The following is a 16,644-nucleotide window of genomic DNA, read 5'->3' as shown; positions in this document are numbered from 1 at the left end:
GATTATAATGGATTTTTGAGTGGGAAGTGATTCTTGACAAAATAAGAAGTTATTGAAAGATAATCGAATTAGAATATAAACTGGGGGTCACATTGTAATTTTTACCAAAATACAGGGGGCAAGTGAAGTAAATAACATGTTCCAATGTAAAATTAGGGCTTTCAGAGTCAAAGCTCTCCTATTTAAGCGAAGTCTAATCTCTTTCGGCGTCCATGATATCGCCTGCCGCGTGAGTTTTCCCGAGAAACAAATAGGTTCTTCTGTGTTTGATTTTCCGATGCCTCGAGTGAATCGTATGTTTTTGTTTCATTCCGATTTCCAGGTTTTACAAGTAGAGAGGGATTGGTTGCGATGATTATAAAGATAATTCATCTTACTGAACCGCCATTGCCAATGGCTTGACAGACTCCATATACACCCATAGAATATGAGCACCCCCCATCTCTACCAATCGATTTCTGTCCTTTCTTTTTTCTTTTTTCTTGATTTTTTAGGTAAAAGTTGCAAACTTTTTTATGCTTTTGCATCTGGGCAAATTCCATGTTCATTTCCGTCGGATATTTCTTTGAGGTTAAAATCAATCGCCAATAAAAACCGTATATAATTTCTTCTCTTTCCGGAATGTGAAAGCTTGCTCTAGATGGCGCAATGTTTTTGGGATTCTTCTGCAATCTGCTCTCTGTTGCGTTTTTCTGGTTCATCCGAAACATTCTTTTACTGCTAATGACTTGGGATGTTTTGAGATGTCTTAATATCTCCAGATTGATATATCATTTGATTTGATGGGTTTTGATTTACAAACTCAAAGGAGCTTGCTTTATACTCTGCAGAGTTCAAATCTATGGGGCTCTGTAGCCAGCAAACTCCTAATATTGATAAAAAAAAATGGTGGTGTTTAAAGCCCTAATTCGTCTGTAAAATAGTTCCAGGAATTAGGGTTACGCACACCTCCACAAGTTTCAAGAACTGTAAACCTCAAAAGAAATCTCTATTTCATGAGTTGTCTGTATGGACCTTGGGATTTGGTTTGGCAAGTTGGTTTCATTATGAATGGATCCAGAAAATAAAGCATCTACTGACTTGATTTGTAAAATATGACGTGTTTAGTGATAGAATATAATGCAGGAACAAGGAAAGACCAGTACAAAGCTGTGGTGGACGTTATCCGCTGCAGGTGGAGGAATTCTCAGAAGTTAAGTTGAAGTCATAGCTATCTGATTCATTGACCCAAAAAGAAACCCTTGTCAACTCTGAAGATTCTGTATGTAATCTTCACATAATAAAGCATAAGAATTCAAGCAGTTTCTGCATCTAAACCAGTGGAAAGCTGTCTACAGCATCTCCTTCATGTTTCAGAACTTAAAAAGACATACTTTATGGAAGAAATTATGTTGCATAATTCTCATCCCCAACATTGCAAATGGGTAGCAGCACGAATCTGATGCCTTAACTCCTGCATTGTCATAAGAAGCACAGAAGGAAACATATGCTTAGCCATAAGTCAAATGCCTACAATAAATTAAACACAGGGCCGAACAACAAGAACAGTCTCAGAAAACTAATGGATTGATGTGTATCCATAATTTAGGGAGGTAAAGACCAAGAGCAATGGACATGCTTAGGAAACAAAGGTTGTCTTCTGCAGAACTCCGGTAGGTGATGATTGGCTGCTGTTTTGCAAGGCCTCACCTAGTGGACCTCCCACTGGACTCTCCCATGGTAGAGATATGTTTCTTCTACTCCCACCTTCCACTCCCAATCCCATTGGAGTAGGGTCTGCTTCACATGACAGCCTGAGTGGCGAGAGAGCGGCGGAAGTTTTATCCCTGTTTCTAAACGTGGAAGACGAGAAACCCGAGGACCCTGAAAGCTGGTTCCTTTGTGAAGGGTTTCGAGGCAGATTTTCCATGAACTGGAGAAGCTGGTGATGGGATGGGATTTCGGTTGTTGGATCAGAAAGGTATACCAAGTGAGAGGATTCTCCACATTCAGATTGGACAAAACCAAACTCGCTATGTGAGATTTTTTCGAAAGGGTTTTCGTGTTTTGAAAGAAAATATGAATCTTTAGGTTTCAGATTGGCAAATGAACTTGCTTCCTGCTGTTGGTCATTACAGGTGATATTCTTGCCCATGAAAACCCTGCAATGAAGGAGATAACCAAGTTTGAGTAAACAAATAGCATGCAGAAGCAGTCCTAGAAATCGAAAACAGGGGGACAAACCCATTGGTCGAAGCACTCCTAGAAGAATGTTGTGGCTGATGATGTGCAAGAAGAGCGGAGGTATCCTTGGAGGCTGATGCCTTGGCAGTGGTGATGGTGGCCATGACAGAAGCAGAAGATGAATGGCCTTGAACTTGACCTTCCACAGGCTTTCTTGAACGGTGGCGACCACGGTTCATGTGTCGCTCACAGTACTTCTGGTCAGGGACCGCGTCTTTTGAGCACCTCCACTTCTTACCATCTGTCCTCCTGCACCTCCCTGGCTCTGGATCATCTCTACTTGAGAAACGCATATGGAAACCTCCCGACCCCACTTCATATACCACATCAGAGCACACATACATCACCATCATCATCACAGAAACATCAAGAACATGTTGGGGAGAACTTTCGAAACGTTTTCTCAGTTCAGAACATTCCAACGCTATTGGGCTGGTGTTTTTTTTGTAAGCTTTTGACATTCGAATGAACAATGATGCTTTCTAATACTATATTTTACATGCAATGAGATACATTCGGCTGTTAAGACAAGTTTGCATCAAGTCATCTCAAACTACAAAGGAAGTTAAAGTATTACCATAAAAGGAAAAGAAAGCTTCCAGCTTGGTTTTACTCTCCTTTTGGGTAAACAGTTTCAGTTTCGTTAATGTGTTCTGTCCCATCTATTTTATGTTTCACTGTTTTGGTCAAATTGCATCCAAAAGACACCTGAGCTCTCAGAGCTTCAGCTTCAGCTGCTTTTTTCATTGAGGAAGAGAGAGAGAGAGAGAGAGAGAGAGAAGAGAGAGACTTACATGTGTTGGACCTCAACAAGCCTCCACTTAGACAAGACAAACCAGCAGATTCAAAGGCTTTTCTGATGGGAAAAAGCAGAGTAGAAGGTATAGGAATGTTTGCAGATATGTACTTGTATATCGTTGTCTGGTGTTCCAACTCTATCCATTGTGATGCTGTGAACCCACTGTATGTCCCATTGTTACTAGTGTTGCATCCTGAAAACAGAGCATGGCCCATCAACACAAAAGAAACAAGATGAGTAGAAAAACAAAAAGAACAGGTTTTAATGCCAGAGATGAAGTTGAACCACCAAAAGAACACTTTTTTTCAACTTCCTGAAAACATTGCCTTTTACATATACATATATACGCACCCGCATCTCTAGTACTGGAAGGAGACACTGATGAGAGTTGAAAATAAGGCAACAGGGTTGCACTCTGGGCAGTTGATCTTGGAGAAGAAAAGGTCAGCATCTGGTTTTCTTGGTGATGAGAATCAACAGCAGGGAACAACAGAGGAGAATAGCTGGATCTTAACGGCTTGCCGTTGTCGGAATTGGACAAATTATCACAAAATGTCTTAGCCATTCTCTTGGAGCCCTTCAAAGACCCTTCATCCTCATCATCATGACGATTCTCATCATTAACCGGCCTTCCTCGTTCCCTAAACCAACCAGATCCGTACAGATTCTGCTTTGTCAGAGGATCTGAGACGGCAGAACCAAACCCAGAAGAAGAAGAAGAAGAAGAAGAACCCACCAAACCATGGAAACCCACCAACCCGAAATCCATAAAAAGATCTCAACTTTTAGCCTACAAAACAGCTTTCCAGGAAAGAGAAAGCATCGAGGAAGTCTACATGTGAAGGATGTGAGTGAACAAAAGCAGACATCTTTGGAAGATGTGCAGTGGTGAGTAGCTGTGATGTGTGGTTTTTCTTGAGCTGTAAGAAGGGAAATAATCAGACGGATACCGGAATGAACTTCTAATCTAAAGAGAAAAACAAAAATAATTGGAGAGAGAAAAAGAAAAGGGAAGAAACTGACTTGACAAAGCCACTGTACTCAATGCTCTACACATTGAGCGTATATATATATATATATATATATATTTATGTATATACGAATTTGAGGGGAGAATTTCATAAATAAAGATATCATGACAAATACCATACAACATTTTTTTATTTTTCGAAATGTATATACATATAGACATAAATATATACATATCTTTTCAACAATTTTCTTTAAAAAATTCAAATATATATATATATATCAATATATGTATTCACAAACAATTTTGGAAAAAGGATCAAAGTATTCTTTGAAAATAATAAATTATATTTTTTATAAATATAAAAAAATATAACTTTTTATAAAAGAAAAAGTTTTTTTTTTGGTGGAATATAAAAGAAAAAGTTGTTTTTTATAATAAAGATATGAATGGATTTGTTATAATTTCGGATGTAATGGAGAACTTTTAGTCACTTAAATAAGATATATATATATATATATATACATATACATACGTAGGGTCTCTCTTTGCCTCAAGGAGATGACAAAAGTTTCAGCTTTTCCCAACGTAAAATATTTTCCCAAGATCTTCTCCCAACATGTCGTCCCAAATATAAATGATTTTGGAAATCTTGCTTGGGGGTATTTATGTATTTATTTTACATTGGAAATACCTAAATTACCCTCCACACACTTGTGAGCTATTTCTTCGTAGCGACGTATATAACTTAGTTTTTTTTTTTTTTTTTTTTTTTTTTTTTTTTTTTTGGTTGTTGTTGTTGTGGTTGGTGGCGGGCAATAAAGCGATAAAAACCTAAATATCATTTATTAATCTATTCGATTCGATTAGATGTGTTGATTACAAATATTGGTAAGTGAATGATAGAGTTTGTATTTTTTTTCCTTATCTTTATTTTAAAAACTCGTACATTGTTGTCTTAATCATCCTACTCAATAATTATGCACGTTAAATGCTAAAGAAAACACTAAAAGAGCAAACTCTTGCAATTTTTTACGTACATTTTCTTTGTAAACCATGAATAAAATCACATTATATCGTACATTTGTTTGTAGACTATGTATAGACGAATGTATAGCCTTGTAAAGAATTTAATGACTTACCCTATATTTCCCAAAAAAGGTACATAAAATGAAAAAAAAAAAATTCCAATGATAGAGTATTATACTAACGTAGTTATATATAAAAATAATAATTCAAAATTTTGGATTTTCTTAACATTCTTATCATTATAACTGAATTTGAATAAAAATCAAATCGGACTAAATCTAATTTAAAATTCAAATTAATATAGGTTTTTAAAATCGAAATAATCAAATTCGAATAAAATAACAGCTTATTTATCTTATTTATCATATCCGAGCGGCAAATTTATTACGGGGCAAATATTGTCGACTTCTACTATACGATTATTCACGCCACCTTTCGCATTAAATAGAAAGGTGACAAATTAAAGCTATCCATAATTAGGGGCGAGTGAAGAAACCCAACAAAATCAAATTTATCAGATTTTTCATTAACTTATTAAATACAGTTATTTGAATCTCAGTAACCAAGTAATACCATTAAATTTAATTATTAATCAATTAAATAAATTCTTTTAATTTATATATACATACACAGTGATCAAATAATCCAAAGTGAGCCTCGCTCTCTTTTTTCTGGATGACTTAATTTTCTCTATCGTTATCACACACAAAAAATATATTATAAAAGCAGAATATTAGCATATGCGTGAAAGGATCTAAGCATTGTCAAATATTAATAATATGATTAAAAAAATTAAAAATAAAAGATAAGAGTTTGATTTTAATGGTAATTTAAATAAAAGTAATATTAATTTTAATCGATTTAAGTGAATTAATTAAATACGAAATTGAATTTATATAGAAATACAAAGTATTTGATTTTAGAAAATACCGTATAAATACTTTTGTTATCAATTTTGAAATTAATCTATAAATTTTAATATTTGTAGACTAGTTTAAATCCACGAAAATATTATATAAGGAATTTTAAAAAAATAATTAAATAATTATAGTTAAAAAATGACATTGAATACCATGTAATTTTTTTTGAAAATCATTGTAAAATTTATAATTTTTAGAAAAAAAAATATATTTGTTAAAACTTCAAATTATTTTATATTAATATAAAATTGAAAATAAAATCAATATGTTTATATGAAATCTTTTTAATTTATTCAAAGAGATGAAACATGCATTGAATAACGATAAATACGAAAACGACGTAGTTTTAATTTTGTCGCTCTTCGTCTCCCGTTCGCCGACAGAAGGTGTTGCCGTACTGAGTTGCATCCGTACAGCATTGTGGGACCCATCAGTCCAATCCAATTGCATACGTGGCACGTTCCTAAGCGTTCAATAACCTTATCTTCGTCACGCTCTCTTTTAACGTTCTTGGTCCACCACCTAAATTATTTGTATTTTGACAACAATACCCAAAAAAGGGAGAGAAAATCACACATATTTGAATTTATTTTCAACGGGATTATATTTTAAATGAGAGAATCTTATGTCTATTCAATTATTATTGTTATTATTATTATTATTTTTTCGTTGTACGTTTATACATAAAAGGAGGATTTATCTGATGTGTATTATAAGGGTAGCTACTACGGATCTCTTGTCATAAAAAAAAATGATGTATTAATAGGAATAATTTACATAACTATTCTTTATCATATTAGATTATTCACATACAATGTATTTTCCAATAATTATAACCGTTTAAAAAGGTTTTAACACCTTTATCGATCAAGACGCACAACGAAATCCAAACTATATATATATATATATATAGTAGAAATAGGGTTCGGCTCATAAGTTTGACAACTTGTAACACGTAGTTCAACGTTGACGGTTCTCTCGTTCCACATGGCTCAAGAAATTGAGTATAGCTGTTTATTTTACGAGAACCAAGATTCATATTTACACCAGACGTAAATTATATTACTATTTAGCCAAAAAAAAAAAACAATAATTCACACCAAAGTAAAATCGATGCACGATACGATATAAATATATAGGCATATTATTTTGTTTTAATGTTTTAGTATTCGTATATTTGAGAGTTTTCACATATTATTTGAAAATATTTCTTCCCTTCGGGTTTCACTCGAACTCGTTCTTAACTTCTTACACGACACAAACGTGCGTACGGTCGTTTCACGTACGTCAATATATGCCGTGATATATATTTGAATATACAACAAGACTCGGGCCATTGGACACATGCAACGCGTGCATGGAATAAATAGGCACAAAAATTCACATTAAATGTGTTCGAGCCGTGAAAGCGTTGACTCCTTTTTACCATGTTCCAACCTAATTAACTCTTTCGTCTTTATTCTTTGTAGATTGGCTTTATTAGCTATATCGCCTTAGTTAATTTATATCAATACACATACCCTTTTTATTTACCTTAACAATGTGTTATTCTATACATATGAAGTATCATATTTGGTTTGATATTAGGGTTTTTGCATGGTATCTATCTCACATATACCCAAAATTAGATGGGTTTGCCAAGGGATAGAGCAAAATTCATCTCAAATTCAGATTCGAATCTCAATTTAGAGAGAGATATTGAGATGAATTTTCTCGATTCTTTAATAGATTTAGTCCTATCGAAACTTTAGAAACTTTTTGAGTTATAAAAAAATTATATAACATATTTTGCAATGTAACAAACGTTAAAAGATGCCTTTGGAAAGGCAAAACATGATAAGAAAACAAGAAAAAACACAAAACCGAATTAAGAATGAGATTTGTATATAATACCTAGAGATGCATCTCTGCCCTTCACTTTCCATATATATATATATATATATTTGTATCATCTCGATGGCCCCCTAAGGTCCACATGCCAATGGCACGACCGTTGGACCAAAAAATTATAACTTTATTGAAATTCCCAATTTATCCATTCTATGATCAGAGCTTGGGAATTTTCATTAATATATAGGGTACAACTGTAACTTCGATAGTTTCACTACGAGATAATTATATGCAGAAAATTAGCTAAGATAATATCTAAAAATCGGTTTCCGCATCATTAAACCAGAGATTTTGATAAAGAGAATTTGTAAGTTTGGGTATGAATTCGGCATTTTGCTTCAAATATCGGATACCGATAAAATTGTAACAATATATCTAATATTTAATATTTGAAATTAAAATTAGTGCTTTTGAAATGAAAATAGTGCCTCTTTATAGTTTACATAAAAAAAAAGAAATTTGTGTTTCATAAATAGTGTAAATGAAAATGGATTCGGTCCATCAAGATCAAGGCCATTACAAAATTAAAAGTTGGATTTTAATAAGAGTTATACATTGGGCAAATCATGATTAATGTTTTTCTGGATTTTCCTTTTACATTGCCCCCTCTTGCCTCTATTTGGATATTCTTGTTCGATATACTAAACCATTTTTCTAGTAAAATATCTTGAATTTAAATGTTTAAATTAAGTTTCAAATCAGAGATATCATTTTAGAATTTATCAATTCGAAAAATATAAGCAAACTATACGATATATGTCTAGCATAATAAATATTCCGGTTAAACACATTGAGTAGAGAAATAGAAATAGAATATAAAACCCAATTGACTTTGGTTCGGTTCATTCATTTATATTTTCTTTATATTTATTTCAAATTATACAAAAAAAAATATTTAAAAAAAAACATAAATATACTCTCAAGCTTTCTAAAAATTGCAAACTCTCTAATATTTATTAGCTTACAAAATTACTGCTAATTTTTTTTAATCAAATTCCGACATCAAATCCAACATCAAATTTCATTGTTCCTTATGGATTCGTCAGAAACTGTAAAAAAAAATTCTTACCATCAAACCCAGAACGGTCACGATATTACTACTTATTACCAAGAACTGTAAAAAAAAAAACTGTGCTTTAACTAAAATTTTTTGCTGTTGAATCGAACAAATCTTTCTTACAAAAGAATTTGCCCCCAAGAAACAAAAAAAAAAATTACAAAACGAGGCCAATCCGAGAGAAAAAAAAAAAGAGATAACCTTACAATGTTACCAAACACAACATCAGAAGCCGAGGATGTCTGTCTACGAACGTATGTTTCTCTCGATGAGCAATATACTGACATCTCCTTCTTCTCCATCGTATTGGGTGGATCTCTTTCATCTTTTTCTCTGTTGTTTCGCCATAGACAGAGAGATCGAATCGAATCTTTCGATATCGGATGCTCACTGTTTTATCTGCAGTTCTTGAAGATGATACAGGGGAGATCATGTCTGCCTGGTTCCACCCTTTTGATTATTGTTCTGCTTTCTTCCCTTTTGCTGTTCTTCTACAATGTCCTCGAACCTTTATACTCTCCTACCGAAAAACCCTAAACCATGAAAAGCTCTTTCAATGTCAGTCATTCCACTTGCTCTCCGATCAGATCAAGACCCACCAGCAAGAAGGATATGCCCTGAAACAACAGGAAATAGAAATGGATTCCTTGCGCTGATAAGAGACTCCGAGCGGAGGCTGTCAATAGAAGAAACGCCAATGACAGCTCCTTCATGTATATCCTATTGTACTTCTTCTTCTTCTTCTTCTTCTTCTCCCCGATTTCAACCTTCGTATCGGGTAAAGACCCGTCACTTTGATGCCTCGGCTCCTTCGTTTCGGCTAAGCCCACGAGATCGCCCTCGGAGGAACGCCCAGATTTCTTCGTTACCACCCACTCATATGCACTTCCCAGCTGAAACAGACCCGAGACCATGGCGTTGAATTTGGTCACTGACATCGTGTTCTCGAACAGAAGGTACGGGACGATGAACGGGAATGACTTCGGGGCGGGAAGAATGTTGAGAAACGACATCGTTGCAGGGATGTAACACACGACCCAAGCCGGGAGCTCGGCCTCGGGGACAAACATTGTCATCGGAAGGATTATGCAGAAGAGGGTGAATGAGTAGAAGGGTAGGATTAGCTTCCTGAGGAGGAAGAAGAGGAAGATCATATTGAACTTTTTCCATATGCTTATCTGCAAAAAGAGACATACATACACCTGGGTTTAGGGCATTATCGTAATATGTATAAGATCGAACCTACATTCCTATGTATACATACATCGGTCATATGCCTGCGTGTATACTATACAGGCATCATCAAAATATGTATAGGATTTAACCTAAGTTCCTACGTATTTTCTCTAAATATATGGAACAGAAGAACCGTTTACTATACATACCTTTGATTTGATTACAGCGGGCAAACAAAGGCGAAACAATTGCATTGGACCCGAGTGCCATCTATGTTGTTGTTTCCGGTAAGCTTCATACGATTCCGGTAACTCACATTGGCACTGAAATATCAAAACGAATAGAAACAGGATCGGATCAATGGGGAAATAATCACTACAAACACAAAACTTATTGCTCATAACGAGTTTCCATCTTTATATTATTACCTCAACGTCGTTTAGAAAGATGAATTTCCATCCATGGAGATGAGCTCGGACAGCAATGTCCATGTCCTCGACGGTGGTTCTTTCCAACCAGCCACCGGATTCTTCCAAGGCCTTAATCCTCCAGACGCCGGCTGTTCCATTGAACCCGAAGAAATTCAAGAACACTCCGTTCACTTGCTGTTCCACATCAAAGTGAAACGCTAAGTTTATGTTCTGTAATCTGGTCAGCAAGTTCTCATCTTTGTTCACAAACGACCATCTCGCCTGGACCAGCCCAAGCTCCTCGTTATCCTGCGAATTACACGAGGTCCCGGGATTTGAAATACAACCTTTAAGTTTAAAGCATTGCAAGCAAGTTTCCTCAATGGATGAACTTTCAACACAGTTCTTGATAAGAAACACTGCCTAAGCACTACTTATTCAATGCCTCCACATGAATGAAACTGATAAACTAGGATCCAAACTCTGCAATTACCTTAAAATGAGGGATTGTTCTGACGAGGAAATCTGGTGTTGGCTGGAAATCGGCGTCGAAAATGGCGACGAATTCGTAGTCTTTGACATAGCTACAGTTCATAGCAGACTTGAGATTGCCAGCTTTGTAGCCTTCTCTAATCTCACGGTGTCGATACACGATTCGAGCGCCTTCGTCTTCCCATTTCTGGACCTCCTCTTTGATCAAGCTCTGAGCCACGGGATCGTCGGAATCATCAAGAATCTGAATCAAAAGCTTCGATTTTGGCCAGTCTAAGTTGCAGACAGCCGCAATGGATTGCTGATAAACCTGAAAAGGAACGAAACCCAGAAACCAGAGACTGTAAATTTCTATACTTTTTGGTGGATTCAGGCCGTGGGAATCAATGAAAATGTTTTACCTCTTTCTCGTTGCACATGGGGATTTGGACAAGGACCATGGGGAAGAACCCAGTCTCGCCGGATTCGAGATCGGAGACGCTGTCTGGTTTGGGGACAGGTTTGATGTTCTTGAAGCGGATCCAGAAACAGCCGAGACAGAGGATAAGCCTGTCCAAGCTCTGGATGAGGAAGAGGATGATGCAGACATTGGCGAGGAACTGAAGCGGAGGAGCGAGATACTCTACGCGAAGCAGGACCCAGCGAGTGTAGATCGAATCAAAGAACCCTTTAATCTCAAATGGCGGAATCGTGAATATGTACTGAAGCTGCAGATTCGGAGCTCCGAAATGCCAACCCTTCAAGTAAGCAGCGACCTCGAAGGCGAGGAGAAGCACAGATACCCACAAGAACACCTTGATGCACGAGTGGAATCTCGATTTCACCGTCGGGTTCTCGGACTCCGGAGAGGAAAACGACGAGGACGAGGAGGTGGTTTCCTGGTCTGGGTCGTCGTCGGTACGGCCGGCGGCGACCCGGCGACGGACGGCGGCGCCGAGGGCTATCAATGCGGAGCCAAGGGATGTGAGACAACCTGCGGCGCGGTGGGCTTTGAGGAGGAGGACCCAAGTGAGCTGTCGAGCGTTCTTGTTCCTGGATTTCTCCCGGATTCCGACCGGAGAAGCATGGCCGCCGATGAGGAAATCTTCCTCCGACGGAGACTCGAGCTCGACCATTGACCAGTTGTTCGGATTCTCCATCTTCACCACCACCGGAGTACCTTTCTTATTCTGTTTAGCCCACCATTCAAACGAAGGAGCCATTTCTTCTTTCCTTCACCAGATCGAAAACGAAGAGAGGAAAAAGAAGCGAACCCAGATGGATTCAGGAGCCGGAGAAGAAAACCCAGAAAGGAAAATGGAGAAAAAATGGCTAAAAATTGGATCCCATTGCCACCAAGAACACCAAGTCGGAGGAAGTTGAAAACGACGACGACGAAGAAGAAGAACTGTTCCCGAGAAAGATGTATCGATGTGTATCAGAGTTTGAATTCGAATTGAACGACGCGCAATGCGACAGATTAGGTTTAGTCGAATTACAGCTTGCAACCAGAAATCAGAGGAAACTTTAAAAGACGTAATGAGCTGAAAGAGAGAGAGAGAGAGATGGTAACAGCTCAACACGTCCTTTTTGATTGCGCCAATCTGCTGTTGAAGAATATACAAAAACCCAGAAGAATAAATAGAGGGAGAAACCAAGAAATGTCAATAAAAGAGAGAACACAAACACGCCCTAATGGTCAAAATCCTTTTTTTTTTCCACACACAAAAAAAAAATCTCTTCTTTTTACAAAAAGGCCCTACCTTTACACCAGAAACAGAGGAATTTTGTGGATTTCACCGCGTGACTCAGAAACCCTAATTTCTAAGAAGAAGAATAATGACAAAGATCTCTCAAATCATTGGCAGTAAAAAGATCCATCACAAGAACACAAGATCAATGTTCTTCTTACAACACAACAACTCGATTAATCTCTCCGACAAATCCACGCGCTACCCAGATTTTGTTTTTGCTTACACCAAACTTTTTTGCTATTTCGCGTGTGATATTAACTAAGATACAGAATTCACCTCTGAGTTAATGATCACACGCGAAAAAAAAAGATTGTAAACAATTAAAAAAAACTCTCAGAAGATTTAAAAAGTGTGGAATTTTTTCTGCAACAGGAAGATGAAAACAAAAATAGAAATGTATTTTGGATTTTGTTTTTTTATTTCCTTAATATTTCTTTTTATTTTTTTAGTTTTAATCCACTAAATAAAACTGAATCAAATACAAAAAATAAATAGATATAATTTTTACAAAATACAATAATTAAATATGAAATCTCCTCTCATTGGTAACGAGTGGATGGGATAGGAAATCAGGAACAAGTCTTTTGCCGCACCGTTCATTTAGACATTTACTCTTTATATATATATATATATTTGTTTTTAGAAAACTCTTTATACTTCACGCGCCTTCGCTGCACCTTTAACGCGCCATCAGCTGATTCTTTAAATATAAATAATTAACGTACATTAATTACAGTAATAAATATTTATCATTTTCATCATACAGAATCTGGTTATTTAATATTTACAATGATATTTTTAGTTCAATTATCTTATACCTTCGAGAAACAAACAAAATATTAATTTTTTACCATATCTATTGTTTAAATCGGATTTGAATAATAATTCGGTATTCCGCTTTAGGTTAAGTTTCTTTTATTGTGTCCATATTATTCAATTTTTAAAATTCATTAAAATATGTGAATACATTGATTTCTTAACATTGTTTTGGTCAAGATTTATTTCCCTCAATAGATGTGAACGTCACGCGCTCTACAAGTTACCGAATTACTAAATTAGCCTTAATTTCATGTTAATAGCGCACCGACAAATTTACGTCAAAGATAGTCTTACGAGGCGAGGTTAATTTGGGAAAATCACTTGTTAAAAATTTCGTCTCGAATCGGGTAGAGATTCACTGTGGTGTTAGTACGGTGTTACGGTTCTCCTTATTCAGAAAGCGTGCACCGTTTCTGTCAAATCTTGACCGTACGATGTGATTACCGATTGTCAGATATGGTCGATCTACGGCTGTGAAAACGTGAAGGTGTACATGGATCAGTTGTACTGTAACGCGGAAAGGTTGTTGAAAGGACGATTTTGGTCACATGTCTTGTACGCGAGCGAGACAGTTCAAAAGGACAGGTGGATCGGTGCAAGGGTAAATGTGGAAATATACGGTATACTAGGAAAAGAGGCTGTATTCCAGGAAGATTTACTATTTTGCCACCGTTCTTGCGTATGTTCTAGCATAGCCTCTATGGTATTTTATATATTTATGCTGTCAAAATAATGGATTTTTTTGCCAACTTAATATTTGAAATTATTAAAATAATTAAATTAAACCTTGAACTAAATATTAATTCCTAAAATTAGAAAGAAAAAAAAGAAATATAATTTTCTGGTAAAAAATTCATAATAACACGGCTCAAACTATTTAAAAAACTATAATCCGTAGGCGGATGAGCAATGAAACACGTGTGCGAATGCAGAGCCCACGTGACGAATGTTGGATAGTCGCCTAGGAGTTGACACGTGGTAGGACACATGGCCCATTATGCCGGCGGCACTTGTCCGCTCCAGGAACAATGAGACCCGCAAGTTCCGGGAATGTGAAAGGTCACCGTTTTCACAGTAAATCTGCTTGGGCCGAGGCTTTTTTTTTTAAAAAATGTTTTTCATGGTCATGCAGAAAATTAATAATATCCTCGCGATAAATGAGATCATGATATTAAATGAATAAATACAAGGCGAAACGGAACAAAAAAAAATCTATATATATAAAAAGTTTGGTTCAAGGATTGTGGTGAGGACATGTGGCATCTACATCATTATTCATGTGGCAAAATCTTTTATCTTCATTGATTAATTTCTTCAACTAACGTCCATGTAAACAATACGCCTCTTCATTATACAAAATTTATAACGTATTTTTTCTTTACTAAGTCCTTATAATATTTTGTAACCGTTCATAAATCATTAGTGTCGTTTTTATTACAAAAGAGAAGGGAACGGTCGTCATCACATTAATAACCATATTTAATTTCAAAATATTGTATATTTGTTTTATCTATCATCTATTCTTAATATGTGCTTTTTATAACATGCACGTCATACTTTTTTTGGAGGATTTCCACAGGTTTGTCATTTTGTTCCCCCGTTTTCAAATGTTTGTTAGCGAGGTTGAGTGAGTTGGTTCAATGGATAGGAATTAAATTGCAGTGGAAAAATCATTCCGATTGCATAAGAAGGTTTTCGACTGGATTATTCAGAATCTGAAGACCTTGGAGACGAACCATAACAATGAAATATATATGGCAGCTGAGTTCTTTGACATTTTTTTTTAAAAAATTCTGTTGTTTGGTTGTTTGTTTGCAAGAAAACCCAGCTGTTGGGTAGATTATTATTGAATTGGTTTTGTATTTCCGAAAATAGTGAATTATAAATTTTGAATTTTTTAATATTAACGAAGAATAAAAATTACAAGTTATATGAATGTGTATATGTGTATATATAGATGTATTTGTGTGTATAACGTATATGTATATCTGTATATCTATGTATGTTCCCTGTATATGAATGTATTCGTGTATGTACGTGGACGTTACAAAAATGCATATATCTCAATACATTTTTTATTTTTTACTTTTGTATGTACGTGTATATGCGTAAATGATGCATGTATGTATTCTATAAGTTTTGTGTTTATGTATAAATATACAAATTTACAATTTAACAAATTTCATAATTCAACTAACCCAAGTGGGTTGGACCCAAATGTTTAACAATTCGTATAACCATTTACAATTTAACATATTTACAGGATTTCGTTTTTATTTCGTTTGTATGATAAATATACAAATTTCATTATTGTTATTATTAAAATAAATGATAAGTACACTATTTAATTAAGTGAATTCTACATCTCATTTATTTATTTGTTTATGATAATAAACCATATCATCATATATGTTTTTTATTTATATAAAAAATATAAAAAAAATAATAAACGGATGAGATATATTTATTTTTATATTAATTAATAATTGTAAGGTCAAAGTATGTATTTGTTACATATATGTATGTATATATATACATATATATTTGTTATTTGTCTATACTGTATGTATGTGTATATACGTATATGTATTTATATGTATAAATATGCATGTATATATATATATATATATGTGTAATAATTTAACAGGATTACACAAATTCGCTTGGAAATAATATTATTTATCCATATTTCTATGATAAACATACAAATTTTATTATCATTATTAAAACAAATGATAAGTACAATATTGAATTCAATCAATTCTATATCTCATTTATTTAACAATTAATAATGATTGTATTATTAATAATATTATATACATATATTATATGTATACATATATGTGTATATCGTTTTATTTTATTTTTAAAATATATATGTATGTGTTTATGTATACATGTATGTATGCATGCCGTCATAACAGTTTTTTTTTACAAAACTTCTTATTAAAATGTTACTGTAATTAATACAATCTTGCGGCAGATGATGCCGAATGTCGTCTTTTAAAGGTTAGTCAGAGCATACAAAGTGTTCAATCACTGTTCAATCACTTAGCCAAGAGAGGTTGGTGAAAGGTAATATATATTTGCAACCTTACTTGAATAAATATATATATATATATATAT

The 16,644-nt window shown here is 34.9% G+C and overlaps 2 protein-coding genes and 1 long non-coding RNA gene across 3 annotated transcripts; 1 reads left to right on the top strand and 2 right to left on the bottom strand.

Moving 5' to 3' along the window:
- The first annotated feature begins 229 nt into the window (after positions 1-229).
- LOC104807013 lies at positions 230-1,310 on the top strand. Its single transcript, XR_770706.1, has 2 exons — positions 230-293; positions 1,126-1,310. It is a non-coding gene; the product is annotated as an uncharacterized LOC104807013 (long non-coding RNA).
- A 129-nt stretch (positions 1,311-1,439) lies between these two features.
- LOC104807004 (growth-regulating factor 1-like) lies at positions 1,440-4,049 on the bottom strand. Its single transcript, XM_010532119.1, has 4 exons — positions 3,374-4,049; positions 3,018-3,215; positions 2,224-2,536; positions 1,440-2,141 (listed from the first exon to the last, which is right to left on the bottom strand). The coding sequence occupies exons 1-4, from the start codon at positions 3,789-3,791 to the stop codon at positions 1,619-1,621; spliced, it is 1,452 nt and encodes a 483-aa protein (XP_010530421.1). The 5' UTR covers positions 3,792-4,049; the 3' UTR covers positions 1,440-1,618.
- A 4,897-nt stretch (positions 4,050-8,946) lies between these two features.
- On the bottom strand, positions 8,947-13,008 carry LOC104806995 (probable xyloglucan glycosyltransferase 12). Its single transcript, XM_010532112.2, has 5 exons — positions 11,368-13,008; positions 10,968-11,276; positions 10,493-10,783; positions 10,274-10,387; positions 8,947-10,066 (listed from the first exon to the last, which is right to left on the bottom strand). The coding sequence occupies exons 1-5, from the start codon at positions 12,166-12,168 to the stop codon at positions 9,452-9,454; spliced, it is 2,130 nt and encodes a 709-aa protein (XP_010530414.1). The 5' UTR covers positions 12,169-13,008; the 3' UTR covers positions 8,947-9,451.
- Positions 13,009-16,644: the final 3,636 nt, after the last annotated feature.

This window comes from Tarenaya hassleriana, unplaced genomic scaffold, assembly GCF_000463585.1.
Source record: "Tarenaya hassleriana unplaced genomic scaffold, ASM46358v1 Cleome1, whole genome shotgun sequence".
Taxonomy (NCBI): Eukaryota; Viridiplantae; Streptophyta; class Magnoliopsida; order Brassicales; family Cleomaceae; genus Tarenaya; species Tarenaya hassleriana.
The sequence above is the reverse complement of the archived record's forward strand: the minus strand, read 5'-3'. Positions and strand labels throughout refer to the sequence as shown.

Excerpts from the sequence above, each read along its gene's own strand:
- LOC104806995 (XM_010532112.2), bottom strand. The coding sequence starts at position 12,168 with ATGGCTCCTTCGTTTGAATGGTGGGCTAAACAGAATAAGAAAGGTACT. Across the intron at positions 11,277-11,367 it reads CCATGTGCAACGAGAAAGAG|GTTTATCAGCAATCCATTGC; the intron begins GTAAAACATTTT and ends GTTCCTTTTCAG. Across the intron at positions 10,784-10,967 it reads GAACAATCCCTCATTTTAAG|GATAACGAGGAGCTTGGGCT; the intron begins GTAATTGCAGAG and ends TGTAATTCGCAG.
- LOC104807004 (XM_010532119.1), bottom strand. The coding sequence starts at position 3,791 with ATGGATTTCGGGTTGGTGGGTTTCCATGGTTTGGTGGGTTCTTCTTCT. Across the intron at positions 3,216-3,373 it reads TTCCAGTACTAGAGATGCGG|GATGCAACACTAGTAACAAT; the intron begins GTGCGTATATAT and ends CTCTGTTTTCAG. Across the intron at positions 2,142-2,223 it reads AGGAGTGCTTCGACCAATGG|GGTTTTCATGGGCAAGAATA; the intron begins GTTTGTCCCCCT and ends CCTTCATTGCAG.